This window comes from Typopeltis vanoorti, chromosome 10 (assembly GCF_054136105.1).
Source record: "Typopeltis vanoorti isolate ZY-2024b chromosome 10, IOZ_Tvanoo_1.0, whole genome shotgun sequence".
NCBI classification, from domain to species: domain Eukaryota; kingdom Metazoa; phylum Arthropoda; class Arachnida; order Uropygi; family Thelyphonidae; genus Typopeltis; species Typopeltis vanoorti.
Genome location: NC_143558.1, coordinates 94,998,276 through 95,024,647, shown reverse-complemented (window position 1 = coordinate 95,024,647; position 26,372 = coordinate 94,998,276). Strand labels below are relative to the sequence as shown.

The 26,372-nt window shown below is 35.4% G+C and overlaps 1 protein-coding gene across 2 annotated transcripts in view; it reads left to right on the top strand.

The window, feature by feature from the left end:
- Positions 1–4,751: 4,751 nt before the first annotated feature.
- LOC150102605 (tRNA wybutosine-synthesizing protein 5-like) overlaps positions 4,752–26,372 on the top strand; it is a 98,318-nt gene continuing 76,697 nt past the window's right edge. The window contains exon 1 of one of the 2 annotated variants that reach the window (XM_090398932.1): positions 4,752–5,057. In XM_090398932.1, the coding sequence (XP_090255058.1) occupies positions 4,977–5,057 (81 nt within the window). In that variant the 5' untranslated portion in view covers positions 4,752–4,976. The remainder of the gene's footprint in view (positions 5,058–26,372) is intronic. The other variant, XM_090398931.1, reaches the window with a different exon arrangement.

Genomic DNA, 26,372 nt, shown 5'->3' with positions numbered 1-26,372 from the left:
GGCCGCGACTACTAAAAGGTTAAGAACCATTGCGCTAGTGCATAGGTTTACAAATGCTAGAAGAATTCGAAACAAGGAGGATGTGAATTGTAGCGTTGATAGAGTTCACTTATCAACGACGTATCATTAATATCGGCTGGAATGAAGAGAGCGCATCAGTTTTTAAGTGATAGCTACCGTAATCAGTATGTAACAGAAGCCACACACACATTGATCGAGGGTTTTCGATTTTATTATCTCATCGGAAGCGATTGTTGTAAATGAAGTAATACATCTTCGTCCAGTGATCACCCACCCAAGTGGTGATCACCACCCAAGTGATCGCCATGAAGTGATCACTTGAGTGGTGGTGGTGGTGGTCAGGCATATCAGGCCTTTTGTAAAAAAGTGTTATATGTGGAAAAATAAGACAGGTAATTATGAAAAACTCAGGAAGCGGCTTGCAACGATATCATGGAATAAGCAATTGCATGGGAAGGAAATCAATGCTGCTTGGTCCCTACTCAGAAATTGTCTGACAGAGGCAATGATTGAGTGTATTTTAAAGGTCAGCGGACTAAATATGGAATGTGCAAAATGGATGAACGAAGAGGTGAAATCTGCAATCTGGAAGAAAATGGTATTGTGGAAACAGCACAAGATGAGTGGAGATAATAAATTGCATGACGAATAGAAGAGTAAGCCCTATGGAGATTTTAATTTGTGGCCAGTTCAAGGAAGAACGATTACAGGAGGATGATACTTGTCAGTGATAACGGTAGAATGATAAACACTGAGGAGGTTATAGTAGAGGTGTTTAATGCATAGTGCATTAAAGTATTTCATCTTTGTGATCGTAATATAGTGCAAAACTTGAGAAGTCGGAATTGTGAGAAACCAATAATGGTGAGTGAGCAGGTTTATATAAGGAACTGAGTAAACTTGATGTCAAAAAGCCATGGGACTCGATATATCACCACGTGTCTTGACGAAAGTACATTTTTAATATGAGTCGTAGATTAGCCCAGGTCCTAAAGGAATGGAAAGATGACAAAATTGTTCTGCTTCATAAAAGGGGAGATAAGACTAAGGCTTTGAACTATATGTCGATCTGCTTTCTGGAGTTGCGTTCAACGTGTTAGAGAAATTATTGTGGACAAAGATTAAAAACTGGGCGGAGAGCAGTTGAATTCTGTTTAACGGAAAGCAAGGTTTTTATGGTTTTGCTAAAGGAAAATCATCGTTTAACATTCGGCTTACTTATTATAATAAGGTGATGCATATAGAGTAGTGATTTAGATTTTGGAATAGATTTCAATAGATTCCCAGAAGAGAAAATAGTAATTAAATTCGAACAGATGGGATTCGTTTGGAGGTTGGCTGTCTGATAGGTATCAGCAGGTTGTGTATGAGGGAGTAATAACACAGAAGAGGAAGGTCATTAATGGCCTTCTCCGTGGATATATTTTGGGGGTCATTGATGTGTAATTTGTATAAAAATGACATGAAATGAAAGGGCTTAAATAGTGATATATTGCTCTTTGCAGATGATGTAAAGTTGGGGAGGATTATGAGAAGTAAAAAGATGTAGCTTTGTATTTAAATAGACTGCCTAAATAGATGAGTTTGTGGAATCCGTTTAATATTGCAGAACGTATGGTTTTAAAATTTGGAAAACAAAGATGAGATACAGAATACAGGATTGGTGGGGATATGGAGTATGTGGAGGAGATGAAGAACTTGTGGGTTGTGTGGATAAGGATTGAAATTTTGTGGACATTTTGCTAAAATTGTGAAAACAACCCAGACACAGCCGATTATGTGAAGGAGACGGGATAACTATCATATAGAAGAAGTAAGAATGTCTTGATTCTACAAGACTTTGATCAGACTGCACATAGATTAGTGTGCTGAGATTTGGTCATCAGGTTTTCAAAAGGATGATGAGATGATGGCAAGGGTTTAGATACAATTGATTAACTTGGTTTCTGGTCTCTAGAATATGAGGATATATTGAGAGAATACAAATTACAGAGTCTAGTGGATAGAAACAAGAGGTGACACATGATCGAGATGTATAAGTTGGTAAAGGGTAACCTAATTAGCGTGGATTGGGTTTTTCATCTAATATCATTGGGAGAACGAGAGGCCATAGCCTTATGGGTGTGAGCCTTATGGATGAGGAGTTGATTTTTCCCATGGAGAGTGCTTGTTGATCAGAGTGTATTTCCTGAGAGTGTAGTGAGTGCATTCAAGTCAAGGTATGATGAGCTGTGCATGGTAGAGTGGGCCATCCATAATGAGTCTTTTGACTACATGGAGGCCTGTTGATAATAATATCTATGTTCAAAAATCCAAGCTCATGTGAAAAATATAAAATTAAATGTTATTTAATACTTTGTTTTATTTTGTTCCAAACTTAAGTAATGGTGCATGCAATTTTCTACCCGTATATATATATTAGCATGTTGCCCTTCTTGTCTGTATTTGTATAGAGATGTAGATCTGTGTATAAAATAATGATGCATTGCATTAACTGTCTATGAGTATATCCATATAATAACATGGACTAGATGTTGTTTTTAGATTCCAGATATTATTATTCAAAATTTTGTGTTGAAATATGAAGTTCAGAATAAGGAATAGTCATTCATTTAGAAAATATAAAAAAATTTCAGAATTACAAAATATGAATATTTGGCAATCGAAATTGGTCGGGCGTAACTTAACAGATAAAGATCAATAATCAATATTGGTGCGCTTGGTGGAATTTTAAAGAAAATATGTAAATATTTTGAAGTCATTAAACATCGACGATAGAGATGCATACAATTTGTAAAAAAAAAAAAAAATGGCTGCAGTTTGTCTGCCCTTTTCTGCTCCTCGGATACCATTTAAATCAGTGATATTCTTCGCCCATGTTTCTTTGATTATCTACCCAGTAGTCTCCAAAAGTTAGTTAGGACTAAACGGCTTCACCTACTCCATTTCAGAATAAAAGGCTCTAGCGGATTTATTTCATATTCTCGGGCATATTTATGAAGATGAATACTCATGGCAGGAGTCCTGCACTAACCATTATTATTAACACAATACTTATAATATCACTTCGTGAACTCATTCACGACAAAGTTCTTGGACCCTTCTGGCAACATATCTCACTTCTCCAATCAGAACAAGTCCTAACATCCTTGCTAAACATTCTTCTACCATTTCTAGTAATGGTGGGTCTTCTTTTCTTCTTCCTGCTATCTATTGGCAAAGTCCACTATACCAATTGTATAAAACCCCAATTAATAACATATTTTATCACGTTTCTTCTTTTTTGCTTACAACTAGTTTTTGTAGCCTAAAGACTTTCAACTTTGGTCACTGACCTTTGGATCCTCTCTGCCACTTCCATGAAATTCATTTTACCATATATTCTCGAAATAGTGTAGATGTGATCCTATTAATGCCTTATTTATGGGATTAATAACCTCCCTGTCCTTTATTGTGTTCTTCCATAACCAAGTAATCCACTGTGCTAATTTGGCCTTTATAGTATGTCCTATAAACTTCAACTTCATGTCTACAGTCCTCTCTAAATCTTTGGACTTATGAATTTTTGCACTTCATTTCATCAACGTAGTTTACGACTTGTGATCTCTTCATTCTGAAGTGCATGACTTTACACTTGAACACATTAAACTGGCAACAGTTATCCTCTGTTCGTACTGCCACTTGATTTAAATCAAACTTCAGGATCTCCACATCATATTCATTGACTATCCCACATCCTAACTTTGCATAACTGGCAAACAACTGCATATTTTCTCCTAATCACCATAGTGTAGTATATGGGGAAACTGAGTGTTCTCCTCGATTCATTCTCCCCATATACTACTATCTGATATCTTTCCATCACCACTCTAAAATCTAAAAAATCATAAGCTTCATTTCCATCTCCATTTATTCCAGTTTATATAACAGAGTTTGATGTGGTATTCTGCCAAATGCCGTTGCAAAAAAACAGTATCTTTGTTCAGCAATTTCCTTTATCCGTCTAAATTTTCACTTTATTATAAGACCTAAGCTAATTACTGAAGTCACACTTACTCTTTACCAAACCATGTCTCACCTGCTATAAAGTCAGGCATGTTGTTGTTAGCGTACGGATCCGTAATGAGGTATTGATCACTACTTTTAGCTAGGGACCAGTCCAGGCTACCATCATTCCCAAAAGTGTGCTGTCTGTACATATAGTGTGGCTACGGGCCTGTTTACCTATTTTGAGGCATGAAAACTCGAGTTTCGGGAGGAAAAAAAAACTCTATCCCCTTATCAGACTTGCTAATTCACCTTTAATTGAAAAATATTTGATAAAGCTTCTTCTCGTCATAGACTGGAATTGAAGAATTCTTTCGGACCGAAAAACTTCGTTTATACCGAATGAGTTACGGAGGATTCTGCCGAGTCATGAATTTTATTATTATTATTATTATTCGTGACACCTCCAAGGAGTCCGAAGGCACATCGCGGGAGGACACCTACTGTACAACTCTCCGTCTCATACACAGAACGTCTACTACCAATCCCCTACATCAATCAACGCCATCTACTGCCCACAACTACCACCGCTAGTATTTTTTGTCTGTAAATTGTGTGTGTTCTGAAGTCTTTATTTTTTATCAACTTGTACTGTACTTTAACTAATGAATTAAAACATTTTTTATGCTGAATGATACTGTGCAGATATTATCCTGTCATGGAAAATTCAGCAAAGCTTGAAAATGTTTCTGTTCCGAAAACCAGAATATTTTTATTTTATTTACAGTTAAGAGTATAGAAGGTTGGTGTTTATTTTGGAACAGCGGTTCTTTCCCTGTCATCATGACTTGGATAGAGGGTGCTGAGTGCTATTCTTTAGTAACGTGATTTAGCTTCTATTTATTTTAAAATTGTAATTGAATCCTGATAAATTTGGTGTTATGGATTTCTTATAATGCTGCAGTGTTATGGGTGATAGTGATATTTCTAATATTCCTGTATTGGATAACATTACTGAAAAACAGTTTCAGGAACATGTGTATCCCAAGGTATATACATACATATTGTTAGTATTAAGATCACCCACTTCTTATTTAAAGGGTGTCTGTATATACAACACGTGCACATATAATTAAAGATTACCCAAATTAAGTGGATAATTTTACATCGCCGAAGTGAAGCCTTTTGGCTCTTTATTTTCAGTTTAAGATTACCGACCAAATCAAAAGCGATAAAACTGATATTTAAAAAAATGCTAATAAATGACTACTTTTTTACTAAAATAAAAAGCCAAAAAGGCTTCATTTCAGCGATGCAAACTATATAAATCAAGTGGATATTAAATCCAGCATTATTTCAAAGCCGAATGCAGAAACTATGAAAGTTTCATATGAAATTTGACCAGAGAACTTACGGAAATACACTCGCTGGCATTTACGAGTTGCCCTAGCGCGGACCTTAATAGATGATCACTTGCACAAGCGTCCATCTATTCACCTTCTATTGGCCCATTTTGATAAGGTTTCACTCTTCTGACAACAACCGTTTCTTCTGTTACTTTTTTTTTTTGTTTGTTTGTTTATTTCAAGCAGTTAAATTTGAAAACAATATAGCAAACAGCAGTTTGGGCCCCATCATAGCTATGCTACCATTAATTTGGAATTGTAGTGAAACATCAATGAGTGAGTAAGGAACAAGGAGTGAATTCTAGAAGGGCATAATACTGTCAATAGTATTAACCAAAGAGGTGAGTGAGAAAATTGGTGTTGAGAATGTGATTGCAACTGCTAAAGGGACTGATGGAGCAAATGCAAGCATGTTTGTTGGAATTAAAGAGAAATAGCATGGAGTGAAAGAAGCAAGCAAGATTTGAAGAATGAGTTCATCATGACACATAGGATCAAGTATATACATAATAAGATTCAGTGCTTGGTGGATATGAATGAAAGGAAAAAGAAGTGATGAATGACTTGAGTTGCAATGTATTGAGTTATTATTAAAGGTGTAGTGAATGAGCAGGTGCAGAAGACCTTTTTTTGGAGGTGATTATTACTTTGTATATAAGAAGGAAATGAAAAAGCGAGTATGATTGCAGGAACAAATGATTTGGGACAGGAGGAGAATGTGAGGATGGATATTGGGAAGTTATGGAAGAAAGTAATGTAAGAGATGAAACTGAGAGAACAGGAATGCATGGTAGATAGGAAAATTGGAGAAGATGGGATGGACAGGGATATACAGCATAAGGAAAGTGGATGTTGTATGAAGGTAGCCTGGTATATGTGTGAGGTAGTTGAGTCTCAGTAGATGCTTGGGATAAGTAGTGATAAAGGTGAGCAGGCATGGGTAGTGTGGAAAAATGGCAGCTGAGGGGTGACATGGGTAGATTGGAATGAAGAGATAGCATTGGGAATAAGAGAATGAATTTCTTTTTCTTAAAGACAACAATCTTAGGCAATATGTAATGGGATGCACAAGGATTGAAAGTCCCAGATCCAGTAATTTCATTAGAAATGATTGTGAATTGAGTGTTGCATCTCCTTCCAATTAGTGAGATTGATCTTGAGGTGATCACCTATGTGAGCTGAAGGACGTGCTGGCTTAAGGGTATATGGTGCCTCTAGGCCACTTTTATCAGTGCATTGTAAGACGAGACAGGCATCCTAAAATTCTTTATTGTTAAAAGCAGTTTATAGTTATTGCCAAAAAAGTGTGTATAGAGCATTTTGGGGACACTGCTCATACAGCCAATGCTTCGACTAATACTATTACTTTTTTTTTTATGATGTTGGCATCCCAAAGCCATTGTGCCCCTAGGCTGGTGACTCTTGTGCCTAAGCCTGGAGAGTCCAGCCTTGTGCCCAGCCTTGGCAGAGATAGCAATTGGGAATTAAGAAGATGCATTTCTTCTTGACATGCATGTATAGTTTCTGCATAAGACATTTTTTTCTGTGTGACAGGCACCAACAGATAATGTAATTATCACCAACTGCCATTCACCAACAACTGGCAATGCCCATCAACTTACCCTGCAGGTGTTGTGTTATGACAAGTGAGTGTATTTTAAAATTGGTTTTGAAGGTGAAATACTGGTTACTTTTTTCAGCTTTAGAAGTGAAGAAAAATAATTTAATGATTAAATTTTATAGAAAATATCTTGTCACCCAAGAACACCTGAAAAACATCCTATGTGACTCTTGGGCCTGAGCAACTTGGCCATCCTCTGCAATAACTTTTTTTTTCTTTCCCTGTCGACACTGCTTTCTTTTCACAAAAATAATCATGACTAAAAAATTTCCGTTATTCAAAGTATTCTGAGTGAAGGTGCTTCTGTAAAGGAAAAAAATGGCAAGAAAAATATCATAATTTTGTAATAAATAAATGATTGTTGACAATGATAATAAAAATAATAACAGCATTACCATATTCCAACAACATCCATTATAATATGTTAAAGATACCAAGCAATTTTATAAGCTAGGTTTTTAACACACTTATTGTCTGTTTGCTTACTTGGGAAAAATTGATTAAAAACCTAGCTTATAAAATTGCTTGGTATCTTTAACATAATATATACCCAAGGTAAAAAACTTTCTACATCTATTATAATAACTAAATCTATCACAGTTTTTGGTATACATAGTGTAGCTGTTGTCACATAGTGAAGGAATGCAGAGAACTAAGGTTTTCTAACCTAACATCATCTTCACATGGTATACCCTGTTTGGGAAAGGTCTCCATGGGATACTGAATGGATGAGGATGGGCTGGCAGTTTGTTACTTAGCTGACCAAGTTGCATTCTGTATTGGCTTAAACTAGAAAGAAATGATGGTAATTAAACATGATCAAATTCATTCTGACTGGGACACCATCTGGTTAAACAAGGCTACCACTATTTTTGTCATGGTAACCAGGGTGAACATTAAGAATTCTGCTAGCAGAACAAACCTGATGTCAGTAGAATTGAAGACTGACAATATCAGCATAGGTATCAATGGAAAAGAAGCTGAACTTGAAAAGTACAAGCATACATACAGTAAGCTACCATTCATCCAACCTTCAAAACAAGGACCCTTTAATTAACAGACTTTTGTATGTTAACCAGCTTCTGCTATAGCACCATGTTATTATACTTCAGTTATCAGAATGGCAGACTGCACTCTCAGTGTGGCTGGATAAATGGTAGATTACTGTAATTATTGGTTACTGAGAAGAACAAGAAAAAAACAGGTGAAATACAGCTAGATGATATATATATATGTATATATATATATATATAAATTTCTTGGTATCTTTAACATATATATATAGGGTGTTATATTTTAGCAACAGTGATCAAGAAAAGGATGGATTAGTGATATCATTCAACTCTAAACATAAAGATAAACTTCTCAATTGACAGGTAACTTTGATTAGTTATATGGACAGATTTCAAAATGCGCAATTGGATAATGAATATCATTTGAGCGTATAGTCTAAAAGAAGATTCTGCTAATGAAAAAAGTGGAAGAATTTTTCAAGTCATTTGTGAAGGCAGCTGACATTTAAAAAAAAATAATAATAAAAAACAGGAAAAGTTGATCTTTGATAATCGAAACAGCAGAGTAGAAAATTAATCTCAGGTATAGAGAAATGTTTCAGGAAAGTTTAGAGAAAAGGCCAAAGATATAATAATGGTTAAGTGCTTTCTGGATTTCTGCTCAGGACACAGGCTAATCATCACTAACAGTGATGATTAGCCTAGAAGTGTGCATAAAAATGTGCACAAATACACATGGAGAGAAAACAAGATAAATAAGTTATTGACTGTCTTATTATTGATAGCAATATCTTTACAGTAGTTGAATGACTATATAGGTCATTTGAAATACAAAGTGAAATCACTTAGTTATAAGCAGGATAAAAATGAATGTCATACTGAGAAAAAAATATGTAAGAAAGTTTTAAAAAGAACTAAAGCTGAGTAACTTTTTTAAGTGAACTATAAGCTTAACTATACAAATATTATTCAAGAAAAAAATGAAAAGAACTTGAAAGCAAGAACTAAATCTTGCAATTTCAGGGACACATAATTGAGAAAACACTGATCTATCTAGAGAGGTATGTAGTGAAGTTATCTACAAGGATAGAAAAATTAGAATTCCATGATGGATGGAGTTCTGATTTTTCAATCAGAACTCATCCATCAAGTTAAAGATGCAGTCCTGGAAAAGAAACTGTACTGTAAGTTCCTAGCAAAGCATGTGCTCTGAGAGAATACAGAGAAAAATGTAAAAAAATGAAGCAATGTGTAAAAGGAGAAGACTTTGGTAAGAATATAGAAGTAAATATCAGGAAAGTAGCAAAATATTCTGGAGACTATTGAAAAAAAAAAACCCCTTAGACATGGAGGAAGAGTACAGTAAAAATAATCAGAGATAATAAGGGTGACATGAAAACTGAAACTAAAGATATTATTATTCAGGCGTCCATGGAGTCAAGAGACTCATCGCAAGAGGTCCTGCCTAGGAAACAGAAGAATTAGAATGACTTTGAATTAGAATATGTAGAAGAATTACTTTGAAAGAGTGTTAAATGAAAAAAAAGCAGTGACAGAACAGTAGTAGAAAATATTCAAGAATATAATCAATACTTGAGGTAGAAAAATCTTTCAAAAAGCATGAAATTTGGAAAGGTAGAAATTTCAACCAGAAATTGATGGTGAAAGTTTTTCCACTTGGTTATGTTATAAATTAAAGATGCCAAGAAAGTATATTTTTTGGTTTCATCCTTTATCCAAGTGTAAGCAACCAAAGTTTGCACATGAAGTAACTTCTTGACAAGGCAACTCATATGAAGAGGCTAATGACTTCACATCAATTGCCATTAGCCTCTACATATGAGTTGCCCTGTCATGAAGTTACTCCTTACACAATGTTTGCTTACACTTGAATAAAGAATGAAACCAAGAATATAATTTCTTGGCATCTTTAATTTATATTTCAATCAGAAATGTTCAAAATATGGAGGTAAACAAGTTTTGCAATGGTTATACTGCATAATTCAGAAGGTTAAATTCTGGATAACTGTACTAGAGCTCTCAATAATTTCTCATCTATAAAAAAAAATAAATAAATAAAACAATGTAAAAATTAGAGGAATTTCTTTGTTATTTGTTAGAGATTTACACATGCATATCAGAAAAGATTTAAAACAATGTGGAAGAGAAACTTGGAAAAGAACAAGCATTCAAGAAAAATAGAGGTTGTAAAAGATCAGATTTTTACCTTTCTTTTAGGATTACACGGTGATCAGCATTCATTTTAAAAATTTTATGGAATTTACAACCGTGTTAAAAAAACTTTTTTTATTATCCCGATGTTTCGATCTTTACATCAAGAACATCATCTGGAGCATACATAAATATACAGGACAAGCTGAGTTATATCGTTAACTGTAAGCTAGAGAAACAATGTAAAATAGAATTTAGCCTGATGTAATTTTTTTTTTTTTTTCACCAGAGGTCACGCCAGTAGAATAACACGTGATCAAATCATTGTTTCTCTAGCTTACAGTTAATGATGTAACTCAGCTTGTCCTGTATATTTATGTATGCTCCAGATGATGATCTTGATGTGAAGATCGAAACGTCGGGATAATAAAAAAAGTTTTTTAACACGGTTGTAAATTCCATAAAATTTTTAAAATGAATCAGATTTTTACATTAACAAATAGTTGAGAAATCATGAGAATGTAACAAGGATTTGTATTTAAGTTTTGTATATACAGGGTGTTCGGGATAAATTTGACATATTTATAATTAATTATATTTTTCCGTAAGTTACATGTATTAACACACACTTCTCTTCATTTAAAAGTTTGGACCCTTCTTCATTCATATACAAGATGTCAGAAAGGATGGATAGCTGGAACCCACCTGAATCATGGAAGAGAATAACTTGTATCATGATGATTCGTGCCCGCCATCAAAATAAGGATATTACGACTGCTGCCCAATGCTCCCTGAATACAGTAAAAACAATCAGGCATGAACTAGAGACTTGCAATGGTGACTATGAGGATGTAGCAAGAAGAAAGATCCCTAGCAGACGATCTGATTGCGTTCGTACAGCAGAATTCCTCGCAAATCTGCAGGAACAGGTGTTGAAGAACCCTGGCATTGGAATTCGGGCTTTGTTCATGGAGTTGCTAACTGTAGTCAAGCCCTGGATAACAAGGGTAGCCAATGGTAGGCCGTATGTATGGCAGCAGGATTCGGCCCCTTGCCACACCTCTGGGAAAAGTCAAAAATGGTTGTCTGAAAATTTCTACGACTTCACCAGTCCAAATGTTTGGCCTCCAAACTCCCCAGACCTTAACCCCATGGATTATTTTGTATGGGGCGCAGTTGAAAAAGACACCAATCGCACTTCCAGTAATACAAAAGCCCAGTTAATGGATAAAATTAAAACAGTTTTTGCGGCCCTTCCCAGGGAGACTGTAGCATCAGCTTGTTCGAGGTTCCGAAGCAGAATTGAAGCTGTGATCGATGCTAATGGTGGTTATTTTGAGTAAATCTTGTTGATAGTATTGTAATTAACTCTGCCTGTAATGTTTTTTTGTCAATTCATTAAATTTAATAGATACAAAGAAGATTTTCTTTTTCCTTACGAAACTGTCAAATTTATCCCGAACACCCTGTATATCCTGTGTGTGGGGGGGGGGAGAGTGAAGGTGCTCAGAGAAAGCTGTACAATTATATGGTATAAATGGGATGTTATAAAGAGCAATACAGTTTATATTTAAGTTACTAAGTGAGCAGCTTGAACTGAAGGAAGTACAGGAAGGTTGTCTAACATAAAATCAGGCATGACACAATGGTGCATTATCTCCACTCTTCATCCTATATATAGATCTCATCATGAAAGAAAGAGGCAATAAACTTGATATCAGAATTAGAGATATATTAATCTTAGATCTCTGCTTTATTGCAGATGATGTTATCCTAAAAAAATCCAGTTCAAGTTTCCAGAATAATTTAACTAAATTCAATAACAGCTGTAACAAACTGAAATGAAAATTACAATAAAAAGACTAAAATTATGACAATAGGCAGGGATATGGAAAATTTCGACTATATTCTCAATAGATAACCTGTAGAACAGTAAAATATTTCACTTAAAATATTTTGGATAGTATCAATAATAGAATCATATGGTAGAATCAAAGAACCTGAGGCTTGTTTAAAAAAAAAAATTACTGTATTACCATTCTGTATTACTAGACCACATAAACTCAGCAATGCCATTCTTTATATTACAGTACTGTTTGAAAATATGGTAGAAGTATACAACAATAGCCTGCTTGCTGATAGCTGAGACATAAGGAAATCCATGTGACCTAGCAGCAAGAGGTTCGTGACGTCACTAGAAGTAATATCAGTTGGGCAACTGACACCTAGCCACACAACTTCAAAAAACCCACCCAACCACCTCAAAAAAAAAAAAAAAAAAACATACCCACATGATCTCATCTCAAAAAAACACTACCATACACACCTGGCCCCACAAAAAAAATCCCCAATTGTCTTATTACTATGCATTCAAAAATCTTGATGTTTGTCATCTACTTTCTTGCTTTTATAACTGAATATTATGTTTCTTCTATTTTATCACATTTATTTTGTGTGCATTTTTAAATTTGTTTTTATTATTGGTGATTTATGTAGGTAATATGTAATATATGTTTATTTTTTGTTCTTTTTATTTGGTTTGTTTCCATTTTTGAAATCCAGTATTCTCAACATTTGCCACAGAATGGTTTTTAGTCTTCCACTTGGGTTGGATTGGATTACAGTTTTTTGTGGCAGTATGTCCATTGCCTGACTGTCACTTCCAGTGATTTCACCAATGTACTGCCCACTAGGTTGCATGGTTTTGCTTATGCCTCTGCTATTGGCAGTCAAGCTATTGTTGAATAATTTTCCCAAAAATATTCAAATATTATGTTGTTTCTATTACTGGTTTATGTTTATAATATGTGGCATTTTTTTGTTAACTTTACTTGGTTGGCTTCTGAAATTTGGTATTTTCAAAATTTGGCATTTAATAGTTTTTAGTCTTCCATGTGACATGCATTGAATTACAGTTTTCTGTGTAGCAGTCGCTTGCCTAATGTCACTTCCAGTGGCTTCACCAATGTACTGCCCACAGATTCATATGGTTTTCCTTACAAGCATGACAATAGTTATTGTATATTTATGACACATAAACCTGTTCGCTGCCTTTTTTTTTATGTGGGTACCACCTACGAAGGGTTATTATTAAACCTGTAGTACATTTGTATTGTGGGTGGGCTAAGGATTTTTTTTTTTTCAATTTTTTTCAATTTTATATATTTTTTGTAATTTTTTATTTATTTTTACATGGTCCAGAAAACCTGCTCTAGAGACCAAACATGAAACTTTTTAAGCCACTTCAGGCCTCCAGTAAGCAGGGTGATGGTTTCACACTGGGTGATGAAATTCACCTTTCACCTTGCTTATGTACTATACACAATTCTGTTTTGCCTGCCTAATTTGGCATTACAAATGGTCAGATCAAAACTTAATGATTTAATGAATTTCAACAGATATTTTATTATCAAATTTCATTAAATCCCATTCAGACTGAGTGGTATATCGAAAATTCACTTAAGCAACTTAAAGCAAGAAAAAAAAACATATAAACATTATTATTTTATGTTTCTTTCATTTAAATCTGACAGAGTAATATAAAAAATAGCAGCAGTATTTCATAAAGTAACCCAAAACTGAATAAGATAAAACTATTAGTCACTTATTTAACTGATGCTTATATTTAAATATATTTTGCTATTTTGGTTTGTTTACATGTTGTATTATTGTTCATATACTATGCTGTATTCTTCCATTATGATGATTTGGTTACAATATTGTAAAAAAAAAAAAAACCTGGATCACCATCTAGATAATCATTTTATTGTCTCTCTCACTAGCTAGTGAGTGACTATAACTGGAGACAAAACTGGAATATGAAAAGAGATTGGCTCTGAGATCCAAAGAAAATCCTAAGGAATTATTTTTTTTTCACTATGTGGACAGGAGGAGGAGAAAAAACGATTGTGGAAGAATGACATTGTTGGATAAAAATGAGAAAAGAGTGACTGATGCAAAGAATGTAGTGGAATTGTTCAATGAACACTTTATTGGGGTATTTCATCCTGAAGAAGCAGGTTTTAATGCTACAGAGATACGGGAGATTCGAGGTTTAGAAGTGCAAAAGAGTGTGTTTCAAATACTGAGTACTCTGGATGTCAGTAAAGCAGTAAAGTAATGGGAATGGATGGGATTTTGCCATGGGTTTTGAGAGAATGTACTAAAGAACTGACAGCTTCGTTGAGTTGGCTTTTCAATAAAAGTCTGGCCAAGGAAAAGGTACCCAAGGAGTGGAAGAAGGGTAAGATAGTGCCATTGTATAAGGATGGTAGCAGACTGGAAGTGTTAAATTATAGACTAGTTTGTGTTTCATCAGTAGTTAAGATCTTGGAGAAATTAGTGATGGATGATATACTTTGGACAGATGAGGGTAATGTTATTTGTGAGAGTCAGCATGGATTTGTTCAGAGATGCTCTTGTTTGAGTAATATGATTGCCTTCTATAAAAAAATGACAAAAGTTGTCGATGAGGGAAAGGCATGTTCTGCCTTTTTGATTTTACAAGGCATTTGACTGGGTAACAAATGATAAGCTGATATTTAAGTTGCAGTAAATGGGTTTAGATGTCAGGTGAACTGGATTTGGGATTGGCTACTGATAGGTATCAGAGAGTTGCATATGGGGGAGCATTATCAAGGAGGCAGAAGGTTATAAGTGGGATTCCACAGGCCTCAGTACTGGAACCTGTATTGTTTTACCTTTATATCAATGACATTGTCAGTGGATTGCAGGGAGATATTTAGTTGTTTGCAGATGATGTGAAGCAGGGAAGGGTTATTAGTAATAGTACAGATGTGTTAGCTCTGCAAGAGGATTTGAATAAACTGGACAGATAGGCAAATGAATGGGGGGGGGTATCAGTTTAATGTAGCAAAATGTAAAGTCTTGAAGTTTGGGATACATCGATATAGGAGGCTGCATAATCTATCAGAGGAACTACTGGAGGAGGTATAGGAGGCAGGGGATCTGGGATTGCTGCAGTAACCCAGAGGATTGCTGAAATACTGAAATGGGTGCTCACCTGCTGAGATAAGAGTTGTCATTCCATTGTATAAAGCTATAAGGACCCCAACTACCATCATCTACATCATCTACTGCCCACCACCACTAGTATTTTCACAAACGATCACAACGATTCATGCTCATGGTGGAATTTGAACCCGCTGCCTTTTGGCTGGAGAGCGGATACACTAACTACTCGACTGGCAATAATTGAAGCAGCCTGCAGTGAAGAGACAACTCAATGCCGCCGTCTTGTGGTCCTATAGGACTAATATAGGAGGGGCGTCAACACTCAAGGAGTTGATAGGTCATTTCCCCTCCTATATTAAAAACACACAACACTTTGTAAACAAAATCAAAGACACACTGGAAAAAGATGATTTATTTGTCAGTTTTGACATCTTGGCCTTCTTCACAAATGTCCCAAACAATAACACAATCCTTCTATTACAGGACAAATTCCCCTCCCGACATCATAGTGCTCTTTTTGCATGTACTACTTTCTGATTATTTTGTGTGGCAAAACACTTTCTACCTACAGAAAGAAGGCACAGCCATGGGCTCACCATTATCCCTCCACCCCATTGCTAACTTTTACACGAAACATTTTGAGCAATGTGCTCTAGATTCCTCTCCTTTAAAACTCAAAGTCTGGTTAGATACGTTGATGATGTTTTTGCTATCTGGTCCCATGGCTGTCAGACACTAGATGCTTTTCGCAGGCACCTAAGCAAACAACATAAACGCATACAATTCACAATCGAGATTGAAAAGCAGAACTCACTTCTGTTTCTAGGTACATTTGTCACACATCTTCCTTCTGGCAGCTTTCCTTCACTGTTTACTGGAAACCAACACATACTGGCCAATATATATACACAAAAGCTCCTACCACCACCACCACCAAACACAAAAACTAGGGGGTAATTACTACACTTAAAAACAGGGCTTTGAAGATTTACTCCAATGAACAAGCACTTAAAGATGAATTAAAAGTTATCAGCAATACCTTCCTAAAATGGCTTCCTACAGCCAAAATACTATCAACAAAATTCTATAAGTCCTCACTTAAAAACAAAAATAAACAAGACTATAATAAAACTGTAACCATTCCATACATTAAACGGATATAAGACAAAATAAACAGAATATTACAGCCACCTTTAAACCTCTTGCAAAATTAAAGAACTTACTCAATGCATCCAAGGATCCACCCCCACCCCACTGGCCCTCTCTGGAGTATACTGTATTCATTGCACCTGTAATTTTCCCTATATAGGGGAAACAGGACACACAATTCCTATCAGAAAAAAAACTGACATAAAAGACACATTAAATATAATAACTTTGGTCAAGCTGGTCTTTCTGATCATGCCCTGAACACTTTACATAGAATTGACTAGAAAGCACCTGTTGTTTACATCACAAAATATTTACGTTCCTATGTCAAAATATGGTATATGAATGTAAATTTAAGGAGGCCCCTGAGATTCTTATCAATCACCCTAATCTTAACAATAAAATCCCAACCATATGGAAAGCACATATTCTACCCACTTAACCTTTCTCCCTAAGATTAATTTTAAATAGAACCATAGATAATCCAAGATCCTAAATCTAAAATAACAATAGTCATGTTATATTAGGACATCATTTTCACTGTAACAAAACTATCTATATGAAAGAAGGTTTCTCTTATGCTGTCTTAAATAGAATATAGCTTTGATGTAGTTGATTTATTTTATTTTCACTAGAGGTTAGGCCAGTAGAATAACCGTTGATCAAATCATTGTCTCTTCAACATACTATGTGAATGTAATTTAGCTTGTCTCTTTATATATGTGTGTATACTCCAGATGACCTCACTATGAATGTCAAACGTCAGGAAATTAAAATAATTATTTATAACATGGTTGTAGAGTCCATAATTTATGTAAAATGGGAAATAGGATGTGGATTATATGGTTGGAGGAGGTGGAAGAAATAAGAGATCTAGAGGTGATGGTGGTAATGACTTAAAGAGGGCACATTTCTAAAACTGTGAGGACAGCTCATTGGATTTTGGCAATGATACTGAAGTCACTGAACTGTAGAAATCGGAAAATTGTGATTCCTAACAGAATCACAAACTCCTTATTTCATTATTTCATGAGGCTATGTATTGACTACTGTGCACAAATTTGGTCATATAGTTTTCAAAAGGATGGAGAGATATAACCAAGCCGTAATTAGTGCTTCACAATGGCAAACACTTTTTTTTTTTTGAGTGGGTTTCTGATTTTTTTTTTTTTTCTTTGAAACAGAAAAGCAGGAATTTTATTCACTTGGATTTTTAACTTGGCAACGCATGAATTCTACCATCATTTTTCCCTGTTACTGCAAAGAAAGTTCTGATTACTTAGTCGACTTACAAAATACCTTTTGTTGAATAAACTGTACGAGAAGATTTCTGTTTTACTCTTTCAACCTGTTCACTAATTCTACACTTTCTACTTGGTGTAGAAAATGTACGCAGCATTTTCTGTGCATTTCCACAGTCGCTATTCATCAGAAATGGTGCAATTCTCCCTTCTCCTCAACTTTCTGCTCATCAATGGTACTAATGTACCAAGAGTTAAATCCTCTCTCTGGATTACGAGAAAAATATTTGTAGTAAAATAATATGAATCTCCGTAACTTAGTTGAATAGACCAGCTCTTTGATTGGAAAGATCCGGGTTCGAATCCCGTCTAGGATTGACTTAGTTTCATACGGAGATAGATGGTTTTTCTTCTTGAAACGCTAATTTTTCTTCTCCCTCAGAATAGGCAACACACAGTTCTACATACATAAAATTGTGGCCCGAGTGGTTAGCGTATCTGCTCTCCAGCCAAAATGCTGCAAGTTCGAATCCCGCTGTGGGCATGGATGTTTATAATTGTCTGTGAAAATACTAGTGGCGGTTGGCATTGGTGTAGATAATGAAAGTAGTTGTGGTTGGTGGAGATGGAGAGTTGTAGAGCAGGTACCCTTCCTCGATGAGTCTTTGGACTCCATGGAGGTGTTATGTAATAATAATAATAATAATAATAATAATAATTGTAAGACAAGATAGGCATCATAAAATTCTTTATTGTTAAAAGCAGTTTATAGTTATTTTCCAAAAAAGTGCATATAGAGCATGTTGGGGGGACTGCTCGTACCACCAATGCTTCAACTATTACTTCGACTAATACTATTACTTTTTTTTTATGATGTTGGCACCCCAAAGCCATTGCATCCCTAGGCTGGTACCTCTTGTGCCTAAGCCTAGAGCCAGCCCTGTGTATGGAGATCATATCCACAAAGAATTTTTGCCATTTTTTCTAATGTGCCCTTAATATATCGAATGGGAATGGTTTTGCTGTGATCCTGTGTGTTGGGGGTATAGGATGGATGGGTAGTACATGTAATATTTTATCTATTTTATATGGACTATATCTATTGGTTAAAAAGGGTGTTGAAAAGGTCTCTGAGCCCAGCTTCAAGGGCTTTGTCATTTGAATAAATAGCCCTGGATCGGTGAATATGAGTGTTGAGGATACTATACTAGGAAGGGTGGTAGTGTGATTGTTTATGCAAATACCTATCAGTATGAGTGGCAGATGGAGAAGGATAATGAGCTGAGCCATTAGGAAGTCATGCCACTAGTGTATCTGAAAAAGGGGGGACTATTATTACATTTTTTTTTTTTCTATGGCAAAGTTTATTTTAGGATGTTGGCTGTTAAGATGTGCCAATAATGTATCTGATGTGTTCAGACCATGAGGCTAAACAGGAAACACATCATCAACATAGTGCAGCCAAACTGTTGGTTTTGTGTGACTATGTTCAGCCTGTGACTAGTTGTGTGCCTCAAGGTTCTGTTCTTGGACCACTACTTTTCAATTTGTTCATTAACGATATAGGAAAGGATCTGAGAGGAAGTGTTCACTTGTTTGCTGATGATGCAAAGTTGGGTAGAGCAATAGTGAGTGCACAGGATGTCAAAATTTTGCAAGATGATTTGGTTAGTTTGGAGGACTGGGCGAATGAAAATGGATGTCAATTTAATGTGGCAAAGTGTAAGGTTATGCATTTTGGGGTGAAAAGATTAGCAGCAGTATATCACATTGGTGGAACTGTACTCCAGGAGATTGATGAGAGAATCCAGAGGCGAGTGACCAAGATGATAGCAGGTCTATGGAACGAACCTTATGAGAATAGGTTGAAGATTTGTGGGTTGCAGAAATTGGTTGATAGGCGGAAAAGGGGTAATATGATTGAGACATTCAAATTACTGAAGGGTTTCTATAAGATTAATTCAGAAGATATTTTTGAGAATATGACTGGTGGTGGGAGGACTAGGGGCCATCCATGGAAGCTGAGCAAGATGTGGTTAGCAAGGGTGTTAGAGCTAGGTTTTTTACTTGGAGAGTGGTGAATGAGTGGAATAAGCTGCCAGAGTCTGTTGTGGGTGCCATGACCATGAATGAGTTCAAGGCAAGGTATGATAGATACTGTGTGAATGTTGAATAGTTGTTCTTGACATGGTGTTAGGGCCTCCCTTGATGAGTCTGTCGACTCCCTGGAGTTGCCTGTTATAATAAGAATGTTGAAAGCTTGGTTTTCAGAATGCTCCATATAGAAGTTTGCTAGATGGTGAGAAAGTAGGTTTTGTGTCATCCATCTTGCTAATTGATCCATTTATGTTGGTTAGTTGGATCTATTCTTATTTCTTTAAATTCCGTTTTTATTTTTAGATGCTGATTGATACTGATCCGAATATAAGGAAATTTATATTATCCTGCGCCACCCTATATTCAGATTAGTCTATATAATAGAGGAATCAATCATCAACTAACTTTTGCAATCTCAATTTATACAGGCCGAGGTTAATATTATCATTTAAGGCTTCTGCAAGGTCCAATAAACTTTATGAGTGGTGCAACGAAAGAGAATCAGGCAAACACCAAATTGAAATCAATAAAACAAAACATTTAATGCAGGGTTATATAACATGTACATTAAGTATAACTTTGAAAACAAGATAATGCAAATCAACTTAGTTCAAATATTCATAACAAACATAAAACATTAGGCATCAGACATCCAGCTGTCAATTCTACATTCGTCCGAATAATTAAAAATAGTTCACACAGTTCAATGTTACAGAATCTTACAGTAAATATTCTTAAAGTAGAATTCTCTAATTCTCTCTTAGTCAACAAACACTTAATTCAATTATGAGGCAGTTATCATTTCAAGGGGGAAACACTTTAAAGCTCCAAACTTCGGCTATTTTTAGTAGAGCGCACACAGTTAATGTTAAGATATATCAGGCGGAGCTAACTCTTATTTCTTCACGCTGAGGTATATAAAAAAAAACTACTCTTACCGGGTTACACCCTTTTCACATCGGATTCACTATAGGCACACTTAAAACCATAGTTAACTATTACTTTGAAGTAACACTATTCAAAAGAAATCTTCACTATAATAACTGAATATTAAACATAGAGCGTCACAAATCATGACGCACTCAATTTAGGTAATCTACTTCTTCCTTATTTTCTTCTATGCATTAAATTCAGCTTTGCACTATTCTTCCTCAAAACAATTGGAATTCGTCGTAATTTTAGAATTCCATAGAAATATTCCGACTTGCCTATTAATTTGCCAGTTCTTTCTTAATCTACTTATACTTACGGCATTTCCCAAATCCCCTTACTGCCACTCATTACTCCTTGCTGTCCTGAATGCTTCTCTCCTCTCTTTACTTTCGTTTTCCAATTAAAATCGTTCATTCTTCCCGCCAAAATCCGGTTCTAGCCAGTTCAGCTTACATCTACTGTCTTCACTCCATATCACAGCCGTTCACGTTCTAAACACCCGCTGACTAAAAACAAACTCCGTTTCTCCTTCAGCAGCCAATCAAATGCATTCAGAAGAATTACATAAAATCACTCCTATATACAGAAATAAAAAGATATATCACAATTCATATAATATACATTTAAATTTCCTTACACACAGTTTCTTATAATAAATTTTATAGAATAAACTAAATAAAATGAATGACATTTATATAGAGTCTTTTCATTATTATTACATATTCTAAGATTAAATAATTAATTAATAACAAACAAAACTCAAAGCATTTATATGAATAATATATTACAAGCAAGAGACTAACAACAAATAATATTTACATGTCCTGCTTATGACATGGTGGATTATGTTAAATGTGAATGAAGTATTAAAACATATAAAATATCTTCATTCACAATTTAACATGGGTAACCCGTAGCAGTCCCATCTAGCTGCTCTTGTATTTATTATTATTATTATTATTATTTATTTATTTTTTTTCACAAGCCTCCACTCACTGCTGCAACACAACCTTGTTTTGTTGCGGCGGTGTGTTGTGTAGGGGAGGGCTTATGCATTCTTCAGTGATGTTGAGTACTATGCTGCTGGTAGCATATCTACCAGCAGGGCCACTCTTGTCATGCAGGTCTTAACTGAAGAGCCAGACTAACAGTGTTCCATCCCCCATTTTTAATGGTGAAAAGCAAGAAGAAATCCACTGGATAAGTCGATACCTGGGTTATCAAGGACTGTGTCAGATGTTGAGTGGACTAAAGAACTCAGTTCTCCTTGCTGGACAACCAGGGCAGGAAACTGAAACATGAATGGAAGAAACCAAATATAAAAAAATTGACTGTAGATTATTATTATTATTATATAGTATCTCCCTGGAGTCCAAAGACTTATTGTGAGAGAGAGAGAGAGAGACCCCTCCCACTAACGTTTATACACACGAAACCTATCATAAGTCTTCTTAAACTCATTGACTGTCAGAGCACAACTAATTTTGTAATTCATTCTACTCGATTACCACTCTACATGCAAAAGATCTAGTCTGCACGCTCTTACACAACTTCCATAGATGACCCCTAGTTCTCTCTTTGTCATATATTGAAAATTTTTCTTTGTGTCAATTTTATAAAATCCCTTTAATATCCTATAAGTTTCTATCATGTTTCCTCTTTTCCATAAACCTTTAACTTGTGCTCATAAGGAGCATTCCACAGACCTGTCACCAGCTTGGTCACTCATCTCCGACTCTTCTCTATCACCTCTGATCTCCAAGAAACCCAGGTGACCAAATCTGTGCACAGTAATAAAGATGGAGCTGAATCATAGCCTTATAAAGAAGGATAATGACTTCTTTCTTTATTTGTTAGCATGATTTTCAACATCCAAGTAATCCTTTGAGCTATTTTACCAATTTTTGCAATATGCCCTCTGAACTTCAACTCTCTGTCCACCATTATCCCTAAGTCCCAGCCTCATTAATTTCATGCAGTGTAGTACTATCAGTATGATTCACAGTATGCAACTTTTCAACCCAAAGTGCATAACCTTATGTTTTTTTGCAACATTAAATCAATAGTCATTATCCTTTGCCCAAATGCTAATTCATTTAAATCATCCTGCAAGATATATACATCACCTTAATCAGCTATTGCCTCCTCATTTTGCATCATCAGCAAATAAATGAATATCCTCCACTCTTCAGTTTTTTCTATATGATTGATATACAGATTAGAGTAGTGGCCTAGTACAGAACCCTAAGGTATTCTTATTCTCTTAGATTCCACTCCATCATACTCCTCTGCAGTCTATCTGTCAGCCACTCTCATATCCATGTTACTAGCTTCATATCAATTCCCAATTGCTCCAACTTTTGTAGTAGTTTTCTATGTGGTATTCTGTCAGATGCCTTTGCAAAGTCCAGTAGCATCATGATATAGCCATTTCCTTTATTTAATTCCACTGTCACTTTATCATAAAATGTAAATAAATTGCGAAGACAGGACCTTCTCTTTACAAAGCTGTGCTGCCCACTGTAGAGTATCACATCCCCATCTGCCCACTGTTGGATTTTATCTTTAACCAACTTTTTCAGTACTTGAACAACCACTCCTGATATGTTAATTGGTCTGTAGTTTGCTACATGTGTCTTGAAGGTGCATTTATGTGATGGAACCATCTTACCCTCTTTCCACTCCCTTGCCAGAGCTGAGACTGATTTAACAACTTCATTGCCTGTCCTGACATGCTATCCAGTTGCACTGCTGTATTCACATTGATATTTTTCACTATGCTGAACACTTCAAGTTCATCTGCCTCATTTCTAACATTTGTCTCTGTCACATCAGGAACTGCAAAATCTCCACCTGGATCATCTTTGAAAAATGATCACTTGGCAAGTCAGCAATTTCTTTTGCCTCTGTCACCTCCTTTCCATCAGCATTGATTAAATTCATCCTACTATAGTCATTTTTTCTCTTACTTGCTACATAAACAAAAGCGCTTTTGGATTTACTTTGGCTTACCTAGCTAATTTTCTCTCATAATTTGATTTGGTTTTTCTTTATATTCCTTCCACAGTGGTTTCTTTTTTTTTTCTTTTTCTTTTTTTGTAGCTCTTTAATATCTCTACTCATCCACTTAATTCCCACTTGGTTTATCCTACTGACCTTGGTTATCCAATCTGATACTGCATCTCTTAATCAATTTCTGATCATCTTCCATTCACTAATGACATTCTTTCCTTGTAGCTTCTCAAGCGATGCCACTGCTCCAAGATGCCTCCTTAGAATGTCATAATTACCAGCTTTATAGTTCAACATAAATCCTTTCTTAAAAGAGAATTTCACATATTTAAAAACTTCCAAAAAGACGACTGCATGGTTTGATTAATTCTAATTCTTTTGATTCTGTTACGACATCTGATATTCTCAAACCTCTCTTCCTCTTTATAATATGTTGTCTCAGGTAATTATTCTTTATCAACTGTATAACTCCACTTCCCTATACTTGAAAACTTCCATAATAATTGCTTGGCCCCATTGTGCTAATCTGTTGATGCATGTCATCTATATCTTAATGCAGACCCCTTTATTCATGGCAGCAGCCAACAATATATTTTGTCCCTGGCCTCTATCTCACATCAGACAGACTCAAATGACCCCCCCCCCCAAACCTATTTTAATTTTTAATTTTGTTGGTTGTGTTTGTCAGCTATCATCAGCAATACTCCACCTTCTGTCGTATTCCCTCTATCCTCCCTGAAAATACAATACTCTTTATACTCTATCCCTGTAACCATTATTTTCTGTTAACTAGGTCTCTCTGATGCCTATAATTTTTGGCCAAGTCAAGCTGAGACCAATGCCAGAAACTCCTCTCCCTTATTCCTGATACTTCTGCATTCATGTACATGCATTTCAACATACTCTTGGACTTTCAGTCATGTAATCAAAGCCCTTTATCTCTACTCTCTCCTATCATACCAAAGCAGCACTCAAAATCTTTACTTCCTTACTCTTAATTTTTGCTTCTATCAACATCTAATTGCATATTTTTTCCCTTTCAAGTCATTTGTTCCTGCCTAAACAATCAACTCTTTCACTTCTCCCTTCTTCAGATTACTAACATCCTTGATCTTTGCATCCCCCTTCTCCTTATTTCCAGTTTCTCACACTTTCATACTTCCCCGTTCACTTTTTCTTTCATTACCACCTGCTGTACCACACAATTGTTTTTACCAGTCGCTCTAGCTCCCATTTTGTCCTGTGACAGATGGAATGTAATCGCACTATTTTACTCTGTACTCTCATCTCATCATCCACATTACTTTCAGCAACTTCTCTTCTCTCATGCTCTCATTTATATTTTGCACACTGGCATTGACTACTTTCACATCTCCAGAACACTTCTGGAAATTATTAATATTCATCACTTCGTTTTTCCACTTTTCACATGACTTGCACTCTCACATGAAACATTTATGACACACTCTCCCATTCACTCTCTGCAATGAATGTATAGAACATACACACATTGTACAAAAGTTCTTCATGCCAAATGCTTGTATTTTCCTTGTATGTATAAGTGTCATGGGAGGTGGGGGGGGAACAAAAAAAAAACATAAATTTATGAAAAACACACACACAGAGACAGAGAGTTTTACAATATAAAGTAAATAAGATAGAACAAAAAATAATTACTAAAATAACTAATATTCACTAAAATAAAACTTATCTGTAGGACATGCAACACCACTGTGCTACACTAGCACCATCTTGACCCGATTAGTCAAAATTCACGATGAAACATTGTTTCTTTGATTGACTTTTACAGGAGTTTATTATAGGTACATATTCACAAAAATATAGTAATTCTATTACTGCAAATATTTCGCCCAGAAACTAACTGGTTATCATCAGTGCATCACTTAATCCTATTTCCAGAGCTGAGCCACTTGCCAGATATCATCTAGTTGGTGGTTACAATAAATAAGATTACAATTAAGACTTAAATTTAAAATTAAGTGATTTGAAATAAAATTAAACCAGTATGGCAAGTTCCTATCCCAATTGCATGCATCTCTGAGACAATTACTACGATCCTGAAAAGATATATTTTAGTTCCAGCCAACTTTTTTCTCTATTAACAAAATCTCCTCTTAGTTACCGTCCACAAAAGATTAACAGTCCTTTTCCTGGTGTTTACGTGTTTCAATGCGAGTGCCTCCACCCATACTTGGGACAAACAGGATGTTCTGTTGAAAATGACTACAAGAACACCAGTCTTATATATTAATAACAATGTCTTATATTAACATAATAAGCATGGAGTGGACACTGACCACGATATCCTATGGTCAAGTAGTTGCCCTTTACATTGGTTTAGGTTTGAGTGGTTATTTAAAAAGAGTGCTGAAGCACTTCTACACTGTCCAAATTTGAATTGGAATGACTGTCAAGATTTGGGTCTCATCCTCATAAATGGCAAGCAATAATGTTTCCCATTTTAATTATTTTTTTAAAAAATTTAATTTAATGCCACGTCATTTCATTATATAATTCAATTTTATTTCCAATTAGTTAATTTTAAATTTAGGCCTTAATTGTGATCTTATTTATTGTAACCCACTAGGTGGTATCTGGGACGTGGCTGAGCTCTATAAATAGGATTAACATTCTTTGTTGTAGCTTCACCTTGTGATCATGCTGATACACTGATGATGACCAGTTAGTTTCTGGTTGAAATATCTGCAGTAATAGAATGATTATA